At 43.5% G+C, this 15349-nt stretch overlaps 1 protein-coding gene across 6 annotated transcripts in view; it reads right to left on the reverse strand.

Moving 5' to 3' along the window:
• FLI1 (Fli-1 proto-oncogene, ETS transcription factor) overlaps positions 1 to 15349 on the reverse strand; it is an 89374-nt gene that overhangs the window by 61258 nt on the left and 12767 nt on the right. Inside the window, exon 1 of one of the 6 annotated variants that reach the window (XM_037409688.1) lies at positions 14464 to 14619. The exons of 4 other annotated variants lie outside the window; for them this stretch is intronic. In XM_037409688.1, coding sequence (XP_037265585.1) covers positions 14464 to 14481 — 18 coding nt within the window. In that variant the 5' untranslated portion in view covers positions 14482 to 14619. Of the gene's footprint in view, positions 1 to 14463; positions 14700 to 15349 lie in introns of those variants that run through there. One more of the 6 variants, XM_037409690.1, reaches the window with a different exon arrangement.

Below are 15349 nucleotides of genomic sequence, written 5' to 3' on the forward strand. Positions count from 1 at the left end.
ATCTATATAACCCATTAAGTTGGTTATTCACTCTTTGTTATGACTAAGTGCACATAATGGACATAATTTCTGGTGAAATACTTGACTGCCTGACTCAGGATGAGCAAACCTCAAGTTACCCCTGTGCTAGCACTGGGCGAATATATTCTGAGGATGGCTCCTATTGCAAAGAGCTCATGGTCTGGGTAGAGAGGAGAGAGAAACAGGGAATGACCAGTCCCGCCTGAGAGTTCAGTGGCTCCCTGCGGTTGTACACAAGAGCCCAGAGTGGAATTCAAGTGTCCTGGATCATAATCTCAAGTTTTAAAAACAAAATGTTGTGGGGTTTTTTTCCTAACGTATTTGTAACTCTTATAGCAAAGCTGTCTTTCAGAGCTCCTTTGTACCGTTCCACCAGGGTGTGGGAGCTGGCCATCCTGCCCCACTTCAATGCCTTATCAGTCCCAGATAAAATATCCTGCCCATAAGCAGGTATGTAGCTGCCTGAATCCATGTCACTGCTGTACCTGGTTTAGTAACAGAGAGAGTCAGATGAAAGGCTAGTGTCAAAGACTTGTCTTGCAAAATTACTTTTGAAGCATTTTACATGTGCGATGCTACAGAAATCAACAGTGACAGTCATTTAGGCCTGCTCACCCCACTGACCCTAATTTGAATCCAGGTCAGTTCTGATGGAGTCAATGGAACAGCACAGATGTAAAAGGTGCATATTTACATACATATATAAAATCAGCATTGCCTGAAAGGGATCCATTTTTCAATTGTTTGCTTAACTCCACCAGTTGAACCTGCAATTTATACTGAGTAAGAGAAGAACCATGCTCCTTTTATCCACTGTAGCTGATGATACTCAAAGCACTTCATTTACTTAGTATGTTGCACATTCATTGAGCCTTGTATCAATAAACACGGCATGTGCCGACACCATCTGTATCAAACACTGCTTCAGGGACAAAGCTCATTTGCAGATACACCTACCGCTCAGGTATGTATGGTCCACTCCACACAGTTAAATTCCTTACAGCTTTTGGACTTGCTATCTGAATTAAAACTGTGGCAGGCCTGATAATCTTTGTTAAAGATTGTACACACACTTGTTCTTGCTATTAAAGACATAAGTTCACAGAGGTAGTGTACAAGCACTCGTGTATTTGTGAATGTGTGCCCATGCAAGGTGGAGGAGGGCTTAGAAAGACACATCTTGAAGTAGTGATGTAAATGGGAGGGAACCAGAGGGTGGTTCTTGTGTGGTAGAAGAGGCTGCAAAAAAAGCATGCACCTTCTTATCATGGAGGTTCATCTCAGCAAGGGAGGGCTGTCCCTGCAGAGCTGAGCCCTCGGGACCTGAAAATAGCTGGTGTCGCTCATGTCATGACCTGGGCAAAACCTGGGTGAAGAAAGACCTGGGCAGCATTTGGGAGAACGGTCTGTCAGGACTTGGAGGCATTTCTTTTCACAGCCCACTCTGTTTCCGCTGCTTTGCTACACAGACCTGTTACATACAAGCTTCCCTCTCTGCTGGTGTACACAACCCTTCAACATCACACATTTCAAAACATGTCTGCATGGCATGTCAGCTAACCTCCTTCAGGCTGGCACAGAACAGTGTGTGGTGAGAAAAGTGCTGCTCATAAGGCAGGGTTTCTGTGGTTTAGGGTTATGTTAATTAATTAATTCTTTTTTTATTTTTGGAAGTCTGCAGCTGCTAGTTTTCAAACTACCAGTCCTAGAGCTGCAAAAGTATGAAAAAAAATTGGTAAGAAATCAATGGAAGAAATAGGCAATCGGAGTGGGGTCCTGACCATCTACTGGCTGCTGTTTTTTAAAACACATAAAAGTTTGGCTTATGCAAGAAACCATCTGGTATTTAGGCCTAGTTGAAATTTTAGCTGTGTGCATGTGCTCTGTGTATGAATCAATGGAGCAGCTTCACAGGCGCATGCACATACTCTGCTGGACCAGGCAGTCCAGGGCACTTGCTGCAAAAATCTGGAAAACCTATTGGACTTCACACCCTTCTTACTCCTTCTCGACAGCTCAGAATGATCTTTGATCTAAGGGAAAACATACCTGCCTGTCACAGCTTCAGTGCTACAGACCCACATTACAATAAATGCATGACCCAAAAAACTGATAACTATACCCATATCTCAGGAACATGGTAGAAGGTTATTGAATATTAATAAAGAACATAATGGCAAGAACCACTGGCTTTCTTTCTGTTCATTACATTACATTGCAGGACATGCTTGCACTGAGATCACTGTAGCTGCTGCTTGTGAATAGAACTGAAGTCCCATCTTGTAAGAGATATACTCCAAATCAGCCAGACAAGGCAGAGAGGAAAGGAAGCATTTTCTTACTTCTACAGGTAAGAAACTGAAATACAGAGAGATTAAGCAAAATGCCTGAACTCATACAGGAAACCTGTGGCAGAACAGGCAGAACTTAACAGAACCAGGTTGGGCACAGCTAAGGACAAAGACCGGAGTGAACTAACTGCTCACAGATTTTTCTGACTCACCAGAAATAAACAAATAAAAAAAACCAACAACCAAATTGCAATCCCAGAATTGCATCAGGGAAGGTTCTTCCAGTGAGTGTTAATGCCAAGCACTGGGAACAGCGTGTGCCACTCCACTGACTCATGCTGAGAAAAGACAAATGCAAACGGGAACAGGTGCAGCTGAGGGCTAAGGAATAACTGCAAGAAGGGCTGGGTATGAAAGAGATTATTTCATTATTTCATTTATCAGAAAGAAAATTTTCATTTATCCCATCAAAACAAAGGTAGAGGGAGGTATGGCGGTGGTCTGTAAATACACTGGGATCATAACGTCAGGGAAGGGAAAGTGCTGTTTAAGCTAGTGATGCTGGCATGAAAAAGGCATGAATCAGTCATGAGCAAATGTCGGTCCAAAATCAGAAGAAAGTATTCAAACCTCAGAATGAAGGTGTTACAGAAGTACTTTTCAATGGGAAGCAGTGCTTGTGGAAAGAAAATCCATCCATCCTTCACAGAAACCTTGAAGATTTCGGGAAAGGAATGATAGAACATGGTCATGTCTGACAGCAGAGACTGAAGCTCAAGAATTGCTTCCACTCTGGAGTTCAAATTAAGTGCCTTAACTTTTCTTCACTCCTAAGGAATTTTGAAGAAGAATCTCTTGTTACATACACTGCTTAGCACAACAGGGATCACTCTGGTCTCTAGGCACTACTGTAGCACAAATAATTCCTAACATGAACGATCAGCCATAATTATATCCTTCCTGAAGTAGAGATGACATATGAGAATACCAAAAATGAAGAGCAAGGAACTAACTGCAAACTTATTCCATCCATTAATGACCACCCCATATTCTGTGAAAATGAGAAAACATCTGCTCTCAGATACAGTGGTGCAATTCCAGAGGATTCGCTGCAAGCAAGCTTGAACTTCAGTGCGTTCCTTTCTCTTTCTAAAGGGAATAAACTCTATCTTTTCGTTAAAACCTCTGCCCACTGCTTTGGAAGTGCTGTGGAAAGGACTCCTAAACTGTAAAGCTGGGTTTTGGGTGCCCTGCAGAAAGCAGGAAAGTGAACAGAGACCAGAGTCATCTTTAATACTGACTTGCAGAAAATGTGTGTCCCAGGCATGAGTTTGTTGGGGCTCAGAGTTAAAAATGGATATACCCTTTTCTTACCAAAAAAGTGTCATGTGATGATGCATATTGGGTAAGTATTTTACACAGCTTCCATGTAACACTACTCAAAATCCGGAGGACCCAGAATCATTGTCAAAGGGAGGACAGAGCTGCTTTTCAGGAGAAAAGGACTAGAAGGTGCCATGGCAAAGCCTTGTTCCAGATCTTCCCTTGTAAAACTTTGCATGTGTAAGAAGTCGCACTTTTCAATCTGGACCTACCCGTGCTCCTTCTTCCACTTTATGCAGGAAGGCAGATTGCAGCACAAAAACAAGGTACTGTGAGATTCTGCACAGACGCTCGCTCTGTGGCAGGGGGACGAGGAGCTGGAGTTTGGGCCAAATTCCATGGCAATGGTAGCAGTTTCCCTTCGGCTTATTAGAGACATCTCAGATTTCAAGTACAATCTTAGTGTCACAAGGGATTCACGATCACTTGGATAAAATGTACCACACACAAAATTTGCACACATGCTTGTCTGGTATAAAACAGGATACAGAAGAAATATGTGCAATTAAATATGTGCACCCCAGATCCTGATAAGACACACTGGTTTGCTCTGTGTGTCAGTTCCTCACTTAACATACAATCATTCTTTTTCTTGTCACTGTGGAGCCGTTACAGACAATTTTGGCAGTATTTGCAGGATGATACTGAGAGTTCTTGCCTAACAAATCACGTCAGTACATGCTTATTTTAAAGCCTAGTTGCTTCTAATGGTCAGATGTATTAGTTTATGACTCGTAGAAATATCACTGAAGTATAAATATTTGTGCTGTGGAAAGTTATACACATGCATATTAGATCTAATTAAGGAAGGCTGTTACCACACATCACATGAATTTTGCGAGCAAGTTCGGGTTAGGAGTGTCATCATTAGAAAAATTATTCTTGCTGCAGCAAACCATCTCTGAAGGACTATGAGTTACACAGACTGTAATCTAGATCCTCATTATGCCTCAAAAGTATCCACAGCAACTGTGATATCTACTCAAAATAACTTTCAGTCTTTCAGGATCAATTTATAAGTGGTGATTTATCCAGCTTTTGAGCTTGTACAAGTATCAATACTTTCTGGCTCTAGTGATTTTTCTGCGTATCAGTGATAAAATGCATGTAAGGATGTTAAGGTCCACACTCTGCTACAAATTCCTGGGCAATCCTAATGCCAGGAACTTGTTAACGGCCACCAGGACTCTGCATCTCTGACAGTGACTTGCTGAGTAACCAGTTGCTTCCTGCATTTCATATCCTAGTTGTTTTTGGGCGGCTGTTTTCTTTGCCTTCTTAGATTATGAGCTCTTATTCCATCTACGTGCCATGCTTCGTCTTGGTGGGAGCCTCCAGGGACAACTACCATAATACAAGGAATTAATCATACGAGTCATAACTTCTGGTTCTAATCAGGAGTCAGTCCTAAAGGCTGATCTGCAACACAACCCTCATGGACAAATCCTCAGAATTTAATAAGGATTAAATCAATGGAGTTTTTATGGAAATTGAATTATACTGTATAGAAATTGTTCCATAAACAGAACACAGCAGAAAAGGCGAAAGTTCCTTGATTTTCCTCTCAATTTTACAGAAGGGATATAATTTTCTGATACCTTTCCATAGGTAATCCAAAGTTATTTGATTAAAAATGACATTTTTCAATATAAAGGCATAGGATTCTGTTATTACATGAGAAAACCTCAAATCAGCATGCTGAACCCTGCAGAAAGACAATTCTGTAGGAGCGCAATGATGTTAATTCTTTTCCTTCCTTAAAGTAACATAGCTCCTGCTCCTCCCTTAGGCTTGGGTGAGCAGGGCTCCCTGGAAACTCTGACACCTTGTTAACTGATGTGGTGCAGTAACCCTCTGCTGCTTCAGGCTGTCTTAACCACTATCTCTGGCCACCCTTTCAAGTTTACCCACCACATACATACATACATAAAGGCATATATAGAAATCAGGTCAAGTCCAGAATCTTTTATCCTATTCCATATTCCACTGATCCTGAATGTTGAAGGTTTGGATGAATGAACCTTGGATATAGGCTACCTGTTCTGGACAGGCTGAACTTGCAAATTCACTTTGCCTCCATGTGCAGAGAGCCAACAGGCAGCAATAGGCAGCTCAATCTGCACTTTCCCCTCTCCTTTCTAAGCTTCCTGAGCTCTGGTGGTTCAGATAAATGGGTAAACTCTAAGCATGAACAAATTACACTGATTTCAGTGGGAATTTGCAGATAGATGGTGAGATTTTTCAGAATCAGGCCCATGTTTGCACTTAACTCTTGTCTGTAGTTGCTTTAAGTTGTGTTCAGAAGCACTTTTGTAGGCATCTACTCAGTCCTGATCTGAGATGCTGTTCCTCTGTCTGAACAAGAAGACAAGTGATTCTTGTCATTGAAGTGAACAAGACCTTGTATTCTTATAAGGAAAAAGGATCAGCTCTGCCATGTGGAGATTATGAAGGGACGGTGCATCTCAGCAAAACAGTATGCTTGGGGGGGTGGGGCAGTAGCTGGGGAAAAAGACACTTTCCCAAGGGACAGGCTCCTTACTGCATGGTGGAATTTGGATTTTGCATCGAAGCTCTCCTATCCATAGCATGTTCTAATGTGACTGGCAGGACTGAAATAGAACTGCATCCCCATTAACAGCTAAAGGGAAAACAGTTGTAAGAAGAGAGTAACTGCTATTCAGTGTGGTGGTTTAAGAGAATTATTCCTGTTGAAAGGTATGGGGCTGCCACTTCCAGTATGAGCTAGGGCAATGCCATCCATGCTGTGTACATGTAACCATTTTGGGGAACATTTCTGCCAGTGGTCTACGTACTTCAGAACACAAAGTTCCAGCAGTCCCAAGTTCAAATACCAAGTTCACACATACAAGCCAGTGCAAATCCATGAGATCTCAATGTCTGATTATTTCCTTTAGCAGAATATTAAAAATCCTGTACCTCTAGTAACATGCAGAGTCTTTGGCCAAGATTTTCCTTTTATGCTTTACTTTGGTAGACTAAAGCATGGTGGCTACCCACTGCTCTGGAAGTGGCTTCATTTCAACAGCAACATCTTGCCCCTCTGCAGCTGGCAATGCAAAACTCAAGTAGATATGAAGAGGGCACTATCACTCTAGGCAGCCTGACTCAGACTGGCCAGGAAAAAAAAAAAAAATTAGGCAAATGTTCGATGCTAACAGTATATGAAGTCCCAAAGAGATCTGGAACAGGAGCAGTGGAGGACTTTACAGTTTCCTTTGTTCTGTTAAAAGGAAAAAGGAAACACATCAGGAAACCAGACTGTGGAGCACAGGAAGTCTCACTTTGGCTGATAAAAAGGAACTGATGTGAGGTTGGTTCAGATGCAGTTATAAGTCAATCAAGCTTGGAACAACAAGAAGAGCTATTCAGAAGAAACCAGAGAGCCAAATTCTGCTTTTAGCTGTAAAAAGGGTATTTTAACCTCTCCTAATCTTTTCCTTATCTTCTTTTTTTAAAAAAAGCTGCTATAAAAAAACATTCAAATAAGAATTTTCTCATCATACCAAAATCGGTTTCCTGAACTCACCACACCTTCCACTGACCCCACCAGACCTCACTCCAGTTTCTTTTTTTCACTCATCAACCAGCTTAAAAAACTGTATTCTTGCTGATTTATCTCCTCCCCTCAGATCAAAACCAGCATTAGTTAAGAAGGGCAGTTTTTTGCTGAGTGAGAAATTGGCAAATGACTAATTAAAGACTCTCTTGCCCGTTATGTTATTTTCACTCCCTCTTCATGACTGACAAGTGTGGGCCGGTATGTTAACGTTCAGTTCCTGGGTATGCAGCTTTGTTGGGCTGGGGTGTGTGTGGGTTATAATTTTTTTATTATTATTGTTTCTTACTCCTTTACTGTAGTCAGTTGAGCTCTGGGTTAGCCTATGCTGGAAGAGCAGAAACAGGTAAGCTTAGCTGTATCTATGACATTTACTACAGGAGCCTCTACTGAGCTGTGTTTCTGACTGTATTTTAGAAAAAAAATCAAGAAAAGAGAGAATACTTGATACACATGAAGAGCCAGAGTTGTTTTCTTTGCAGCATCATACCAACACTGAAGAAAAGGCTGAGATTTTGCAGGACACCTGTGGGATTTAGCCTTACTTCTCCCATCTATTCCACTGAGAATTGTATATTCGGTGCCTCTTAGCCAGTTCCACAGATCTTAACACTTTCAAAATACTTTGTTAAGCACCTAGAAAGCAGGCTGATTTTCGGAGGGAACGGTTACTTTCAAAAGCTAATGCGAGTTACAGGCTGCCAGCACCTTTACAAATCAAGCTGCTCGCTCGGTTAGATAAATATGCACCTACATACCTATTTTTAGGGCCCTGGCTTCAAAACATGAAGGCAAAACAGAATTTGGTAACTTAAAGTGTCTCTGATATCAAATACTGATGGTCCCTGTCAGGTCATTATTTTAAAGTTTTGCCTTTGGTGGTATTGGTTGCTGGAGAAGCAGAAAGTTTATCAAGCTGGACTTACATGTCTTCAACAGTAACATACAGTAGCATACATCCCTTTTGTTTAGGTCTCTGTCTTACAGCTAAAGGAAAAGCTTTTGGTGGCGGAGGTGGGGGAGGAGGGAGATAACGTTTGTGGCTTTACTACAAGAGGCAAGTTTCTAGATCAGTGTTACTAGCTGCGTAGATACGCATCAGTAATTATGTGGCCTGGTTAATGAGAGGACGAAAGAAAATCAGCAGTAGATGCATTAACATTTTGAAGGCTTTGATATCTGGAACTCAGTAGAGTGATTATAGATTGTCCTGTACCATACATTGCTGTTCATACAACTTAGGCTGGTGATAAGTTACTTGACCTGACTGCCCGGGTGTTTGTGATAACACAGCATGCAAGTTAGCAAGGACTTTGGTCTGCCATCATGCAAATTATTTCCAGAAGAAGGCAGAAAACCACATTTGTGTGGTGATATTTTAGTCTGTATTTTCAAAAACAGCTATAAATATGCACTCACAGCCTTGTACGAAAACATTTGTTCACTCAGAAAGTATTCTTGGGCATCACCCATGGAAGTGTGACAGGGCTTTGTATAACTGAGAAGTGCGCTGCAGGCAGCTCTTTTTACATGCCAGTGCTACATGTGCACTGTGTGCTTGTGTTCACATGTGCATGAGAGCACATGAGAGGCACAGGCACTGGAAATAATTTGTTCAATTCAGAACAAAAGATCTGAAGATAATTTTACATTTGGGGGGAAATTGGCTTCAAACCAGGTTGTAGAGCTAAGCTTTATGTATCATACCCGTTTTTTATAGGTAAGCCATACACACATTCATGCACACCCTAGTACTAACACCATGTTTCTGCAGCATTAGGTGTTTAACAAACCCACAAATATCTGAAAATCTGAAGTTAAGGCTCCCTTGGCTCCTTTAATTTTCCTGCTTTTGCATGTTTGCACTGAAATGGGACATAAGGTCTTTCTTTAAATGGTCAAGTAAACTGAAGCAGAGTGAGAATTTTTCATTTTTCAAAGGCAGCTTATGAGATGCTGTAAAAGAACTTACATGCTGAAGTTTCAGGGGGAGAAAAAGAATGGAAGATGCTCTGTGCCATGAGGTTGTATGTTTTTAAGTTCTAGGCCTGATCCTTCTGAGAAGTTGTGAGCTGATATCAAGAGCAAAGCTTTCTCTCAGACCAGGAAGGAGAGACCTGAAGAAAATAAACTCTATTTTCTGCAAAAATTGCTATAAATGCCCTTCCCCCAGCATATCTCACCCTATCAGAATGTCATCTAAGATCTCACTTTGAGGTGCCACCTTCCCGTTTGCTTCTCTTGATTTCTGTCCCTGCCTCATAATACTCCAAAGCATAGTACTCCTACACACCAAGACTCCAGCAGAACTCTGCTTAGAAGAAATGCTGCAAGGACAGAAGCTGAGTCTCTGCATCACAAAATTAAAATAAATAACTAAAATAAAAGCATGAAATCCTCAAGACACGCATGCTACTACTTCAAGTGACCACATCCTGTTAAGGTAAAATCCACAGTGGTAGAGAGAAACTATACAAGGCTCTCAGCACCTTTTTAAAGCCTCTGAGTGAAACCCCAAGTGCCTAAAGTCTAAGCAGTTGCACTGTTTTGTTGTGTATTAGGTTTGCTGCAGACTAATTTTCCTTCCCTTAGCAGGAACAATTCTACTACAAGCAGCAGAGCTACTCAGTTTACAGACTCTGAAAAGATTTTCCCAGTGTTTTACTTGCAAATGGGAGTTAGCACTGAACACCTCAAGCCGACAGCACCCAGCACTATGGTGTGACTGGAAGCTCATACTAAGGCAAAAGGCATGTAGTTGCCTACAAATCTTGGAGGGAAAATAAAGTAGCATTATAAAAATATCCCAACTACAAAACATTCCTAACAGGTTTTTGCTGTTGCATATGAGAAAGCTATTACGCAAGACAAATGTCACCTGAATAGGGACCAAGGTATCTGGGAATATCATCATTTATGCCTTGGAAATTTCAGATGGTTTTGTTCAAAATTGCTTTTGAGGGACAGCAACATGGAAATTCTCCAGTGAGCAAATATCTTTGTAATTTTTTTTTTCTTTTTCCAGTCTGGAGATTAAAAGTCTTGCCCTAGGAGTCAATGCCTTTTTGCCAGGAAAGGCCATCTCTAAAGGGCCAAAGCCAGGGCAATTTAAAAATGGCAAAACAGACATTTAAGCTTGCTCAAAAAGGAAATATGTTCTTAGTTCGAGATCTTGATGGCCAAGTTTCAGGACAGGAGGCGAACGCCTACAGTTCACAAATGACAAGAAGCAGTGATTGCAATAGAAACCCTACCCCACCCTTTGCTATAGCAACACCAACATACATGTCTTCTCATGGAAGGAAAAAAGTATGGTTATCTCCTTGAGTAAAGCAAAATTGTCATTGAATGCCCTTCAGATCATCTCTCTCTTATCTCCAGAACATAAGGACAAACATGTTTTCACAGAACGAAAGCAGCAGTTGCACAAAATGTGCTTTTTTATTAACAGTCGGGCTTCAGCAAGTATATTTACTTTAATTATTGTCCACATGTAAAGTGGAACTGAAACAATTAAACCAGTTTGAAACCACACAATTTGTTATTGTGAGGAAGTCCATGCATGGGCATCTTGCTGAGATTAGATGTACCGTTTTTGATTTAATTTGAGGCAATAAAATCCAAACCCCCTAAACACAATGTAAATTAAGTCAAAGCGGGATGTTAGCCCAAAGAAGATGTGATTTGAAGTATCTGGAGGCATACAATAAAAATGTTATTGACTGCTTAAAATTAGTGCTAACACCAGCTGTCCTGAGTTTCACTGGCTCCCAATCATCTTCTGCAAGCCTTGTTCACAGCATATGAACCAAATATGGAAATGAACTAATAAAGATTTGCTGCATCTCTTTTTCCATAAAAGACCTCAGAGCATTGCTCTAGAGGTCACTTCTCAAGCTAGCCAGTCCATGTTCTGTGTCAGGTATTAAGTAGATTATTTGAAGAATGCAGCAAAAGTTGCCTCCTGCCTCCTCAGTCAGTGACGTAATCCTCCTTGAGATAAATAATTATTTGTGAAGAAATGAAAACGCATTCTGGACATGTGCATTGGCTAAGCAATATTTTATGTGATGTAAGTCAGTGCATGATGAGGAAAGATGACTTACAGTCCCAAGCTGATCCCACAATACATGGTTATATTCATGGAATTCCCTGAGTTTGGGGTTAAAAAGCTCTGAAAACAACTTCACTTGACACTTGTGCACAGTGTCCACTTTGTGGACACAAATGTAGCCCAGGATCATCCTGACCACATGTTTTCTGCCCATGCTGTTTCCCCAGGCGAACCCTTAGGACAGCTCAGGGCTACAGTGGACTTACTCCTTTACTGCAAAGTTACCCTGCAGTTGAGCAGGTTTGCAGTTAAGTTATTCCACAGAGGCAAAACCAGCCATCAGAGAGGCTGTTATTAAACTGTTTCTGAATGGCACAAAAAGATTAAGAGGAAAGTACCAAATACTGGAGATTGCAGAATGAAGCAAGAGATTTTTAGAGTAGACTAGACTCAGAATCCTTTTGCATCTGCCAAGCGTGCAGTTTAAAGGTTTTGGCTCAATTAAAACAATTAGTCCATGGAATAGTTTTGCGTAGACTTGAAAAGAAGAGTCACTTCTTCTTGTTTAAATTGCTCAAGAAAGCAATCACCTGGAATGCATAGCCCTCTGCCATATCTCTCCTGTGCTGCATAGCATTTATCTTCTACACAGGCAGGTATATTTCTGAGTTTATGGAGGGAAGCACTTCTTAACCATGCCAGTACACAGATTTCATCTGGTACTTGCTCACTGTGTTCTTGCTTTAGGTAATGGAAGAGCCTTTTTCTCTGTTTTTCTTGCTCTCTAGTCACTTATGTGCATCTTTCTGCTATGTTATTTCCCCACACAGCTTTAGATAAATCAATGCGTATACCCTACAGGAGAGCAGACCTAAGGGTACGATTGTTTTTAAATTGCTTTCCTCTGGATACAGTACGGGTTTGCTTTACTATGTTTTAGAATTTAGAAAACCTACCCTGAAGCACAGGTTATATATAGAGCTCAGCACATTAAAAACATGTAAGCATCTCAAGCCACATCCTCTCCCATTGCCCTTCACCTGAGACAAGCTGCGCAAAGTGGCCTAACCCCTTCCTTTTAGTGGTGAGCTGCAGCAAATCTGTCTGGTTTGTCAGGTTTGATATTCCTTGGGAAGCCACTCTTTTTCTCCCTGCTAAGAAATTGGCAAGAAGTCTCAGATAATCCTGAGTACACTACAGGAGCAGTGATCTAAATGCATGGTACAGAAAAGGTGTAAATTACACAAGGTGGCAAGCAGGACATGGGGACCTGCAGCAGCTTGCTGATGATCCTGGAACTGCTCAGTAAATGAACCCAGGAGGAGACTGGTGTATCTGGATCCCATCTCTCTTAGCTCAAACAGCTAAAAAATTATTTCTGGATTGCAGGTAAAGCAGGACAATATGAGAAAAGGCTGCAGAGCAGTTGGCGGGCAGATCCAGGAGCCAGGGCAGTGACCTGGGATGTGGCTGAGTTCCTCCTTTCGCCACAGCCTCCCCAACATGACTGTAAGCCTCCCTGCCAAGTTGTCGCAGTTCCTCATCTCCAAACTGGGGGCAGTGGGGTAGCAATAATACCTTGCAACACGGGGTGAGTAGGGAGAGGAGGAGCTCCCAGTAGGCACCATGAGCTACGTGGGCCATGGGAATACTTCAGCACCTTTCAGAGGATGGTGCAGGGAGGCTCGTGGCCTGAGCAGAAAAGCAAGTCCATGTGTGCACCACTGCAAATGTACAGATGGGAAATTTCTGCACTTTCACTGCACAGTATTTAGGGCTCTACAAATCAAAGAAGGTTGTGGTGCACTAAACTTATCCTGAATGAGGCCCAGGTTACTTTTACTACAGATCTGAGGAGGTGGTAGGGGAAACATGTCTTATTCCTGCCATATCTCCCAAATTTTGTGCTTTCAACACTCCTGCTTTCTCTCTTCCTTTCTGACATTCACCCTTTCTTTCCCTCATTCTTTCTTCTTTCCATTTACTCTTCCTGCCCATCTCCTTCCCTCCCCCTTCTTTTAAGACCCTTCCAAACAGTGCACTTGTCACAAGCTGCAATCTAAGGGAGAAAGTTTCAGTTCCTGCCAGTTTGCAGCATCTTTCTCCCTGGGTCAGCAAAAAATAAAAAAAAAATAAAAAAAAATTTAAAAGAGACAACTTTTAAGAAGAGATCAACACCCCACCCAGGCGATAGGCATCTTTCGAAATCCTCCAACCCAAACACACCCACAGAGCCTCTCCCTTCAAGGCTCTTCTGTTTCAGGCTGCTTCTGTACTATAGAGCTCCCTCAAGAAGAGCCCGTAAGAACTGCACAAGGGTCCCCCAAAGCCGGAAAGCCAACCTTCTGCTGTCTAAGATTTGAGAAACTGTGCGAGTCACCTCAAGGGGCTTGGAAGAGGCTTGGTTTATCTTTGCAGAGGCCGAAGGACCGGCCGCTCGGATGAGGGGAAGGAGGGGGAGCCGCTCTCCAAGTTCCAGCAGCGTCCTCCGTTGCTCAAGGCCACCAGAGGTTGGTTATGTTCGTGGTTTTTTACCACACTCTTTGCTTCCCCTTCCCCATGACTCGCCCCAAGCGAGGGTGATGTTTCTCCTCCAAACCGCCCTGTCCCTCGCTGGTCGTCCCGTCCCGTCCCCCCCCCCACAAAAAAAAAAACCAACCCCCAAAAAAAGAAACAAACTGCCGGAGGACACGCGCGGGCGACCACCAGAACGGGCAGCGCATTTCAAGCGGGGCCAGGCGAGGAAAGCAGAGCCGGGGGCGCACATCTGGGGCCAGCCCGGAGCCCCTCCGGCCGCCACCGCCTCCCAGCCGCGCTCGCCGCCGGCCCGGGCCCCCTCGCTCCCCGCGGCGCCTCGCAGCCCCGGGCGGCGCGGAGCCCCGCGGGCAGGAGCTGTCACCGCCTTTCGCCAGGTCCCCGCGGACCCTGCTCGGCCCCTCCGCGGGGGCAGCCCGGCGGCTGGCCCCGCACCGCCCCGCCGAAGCCGGCTGCAGAGCCCCCCGCGCGGCGGGGAGGCGGAGGGGAGAGCCCCGGCCGCTGCGGGGCGGGGGGACGGAGCCCGACCCCGGCCCCGCGCCCCTGCCCAGCGCCCCCGCCCCGCCGGAGGGGTCCCCCAGCCCCTCTGCCCCCCTTACCTTAATAGTGCCGTCCATCTAGAATAACTTCCAGCCGGTACCAGCAATATTCCACACATTGACCCGGTTTAGCCTGCAACCGAAGCCTCCTGAAGTTTTTTATCCTTCTATTTTCGCTGCTCTCCCTGCCCTGCCAGCGGGTTTGCTTTTCGCTCTGTATCCCCTCTCCTCCTCTCTCCCTCTCCCTCCCTCCCTCTCTCTCTGTCTCTCTCTTTTTTTAACTTTGGTTGTTGCAGCAGAGCGAAAAAGACAGTTAACCGGATGAAACGTTTTTTTCTGCTAATTTTGGGAAGTGAAGTCACTCGAGGAGGAAACTTTCGTCTCTCCACTGGTCCTGCCTTCTTGATGAAAATATATATATTTTACATACAGGATATTTGCTCCATTTAGATAAGAAGGGGCAGAACAATAGCTACCTCTGTCAGCTCGTTTGTCGCTAGGGCAGCCAGTCCAACGCAGACCTTGCCTTGCACCCCAGACCGTATTAGCGAGCGCCGTGTGTCATCCCACAGTTTAGTTTAACGTGTTTTTTGCATTTTTTTTTATTTTTTTTTTTTTTGGCTGGAGCAGCTCTTTAGCCTGACTCACTGAATTTCCGTCTCTTCCCACAGATTTTTTTATTAATGCGTTTTCCAGTCACAGGCAAAAAAATTAAGGAGAGAAAACCGTAAATACAATTCGGTCGCGGCAGGCGGAGAGAGAAAATAAAAAGTCTGGCGATTAAAACGTACTTAGAACATACTTCGGCCCCTCTCCTTCACGCCTCTCAGCACGGAGCGTGAGACGAGGGTCCAGTCCCTGCCAGAAATGAGCGGTAAGTGCAATAATGCAAGACAGACGAACGACTCCAGCAATTAAACACAGGCTGGAAATGGGGCTGCAGGGA

The sequence above is a fragment of the Falco rusticolus genome, chromosome 16 (assembly GCF_015220075.1).
Source record: "Falco rusticolus isolate bFalRus1 chromosome 16, bFalRus1.pri, whole genome shotgun sequence".
NCBI classification, from domain to species: Eukaryota; Metazoa; Chordata; class Aves; order Falconiformes; family Falconidae; genus Falco; species Falco rusticolus.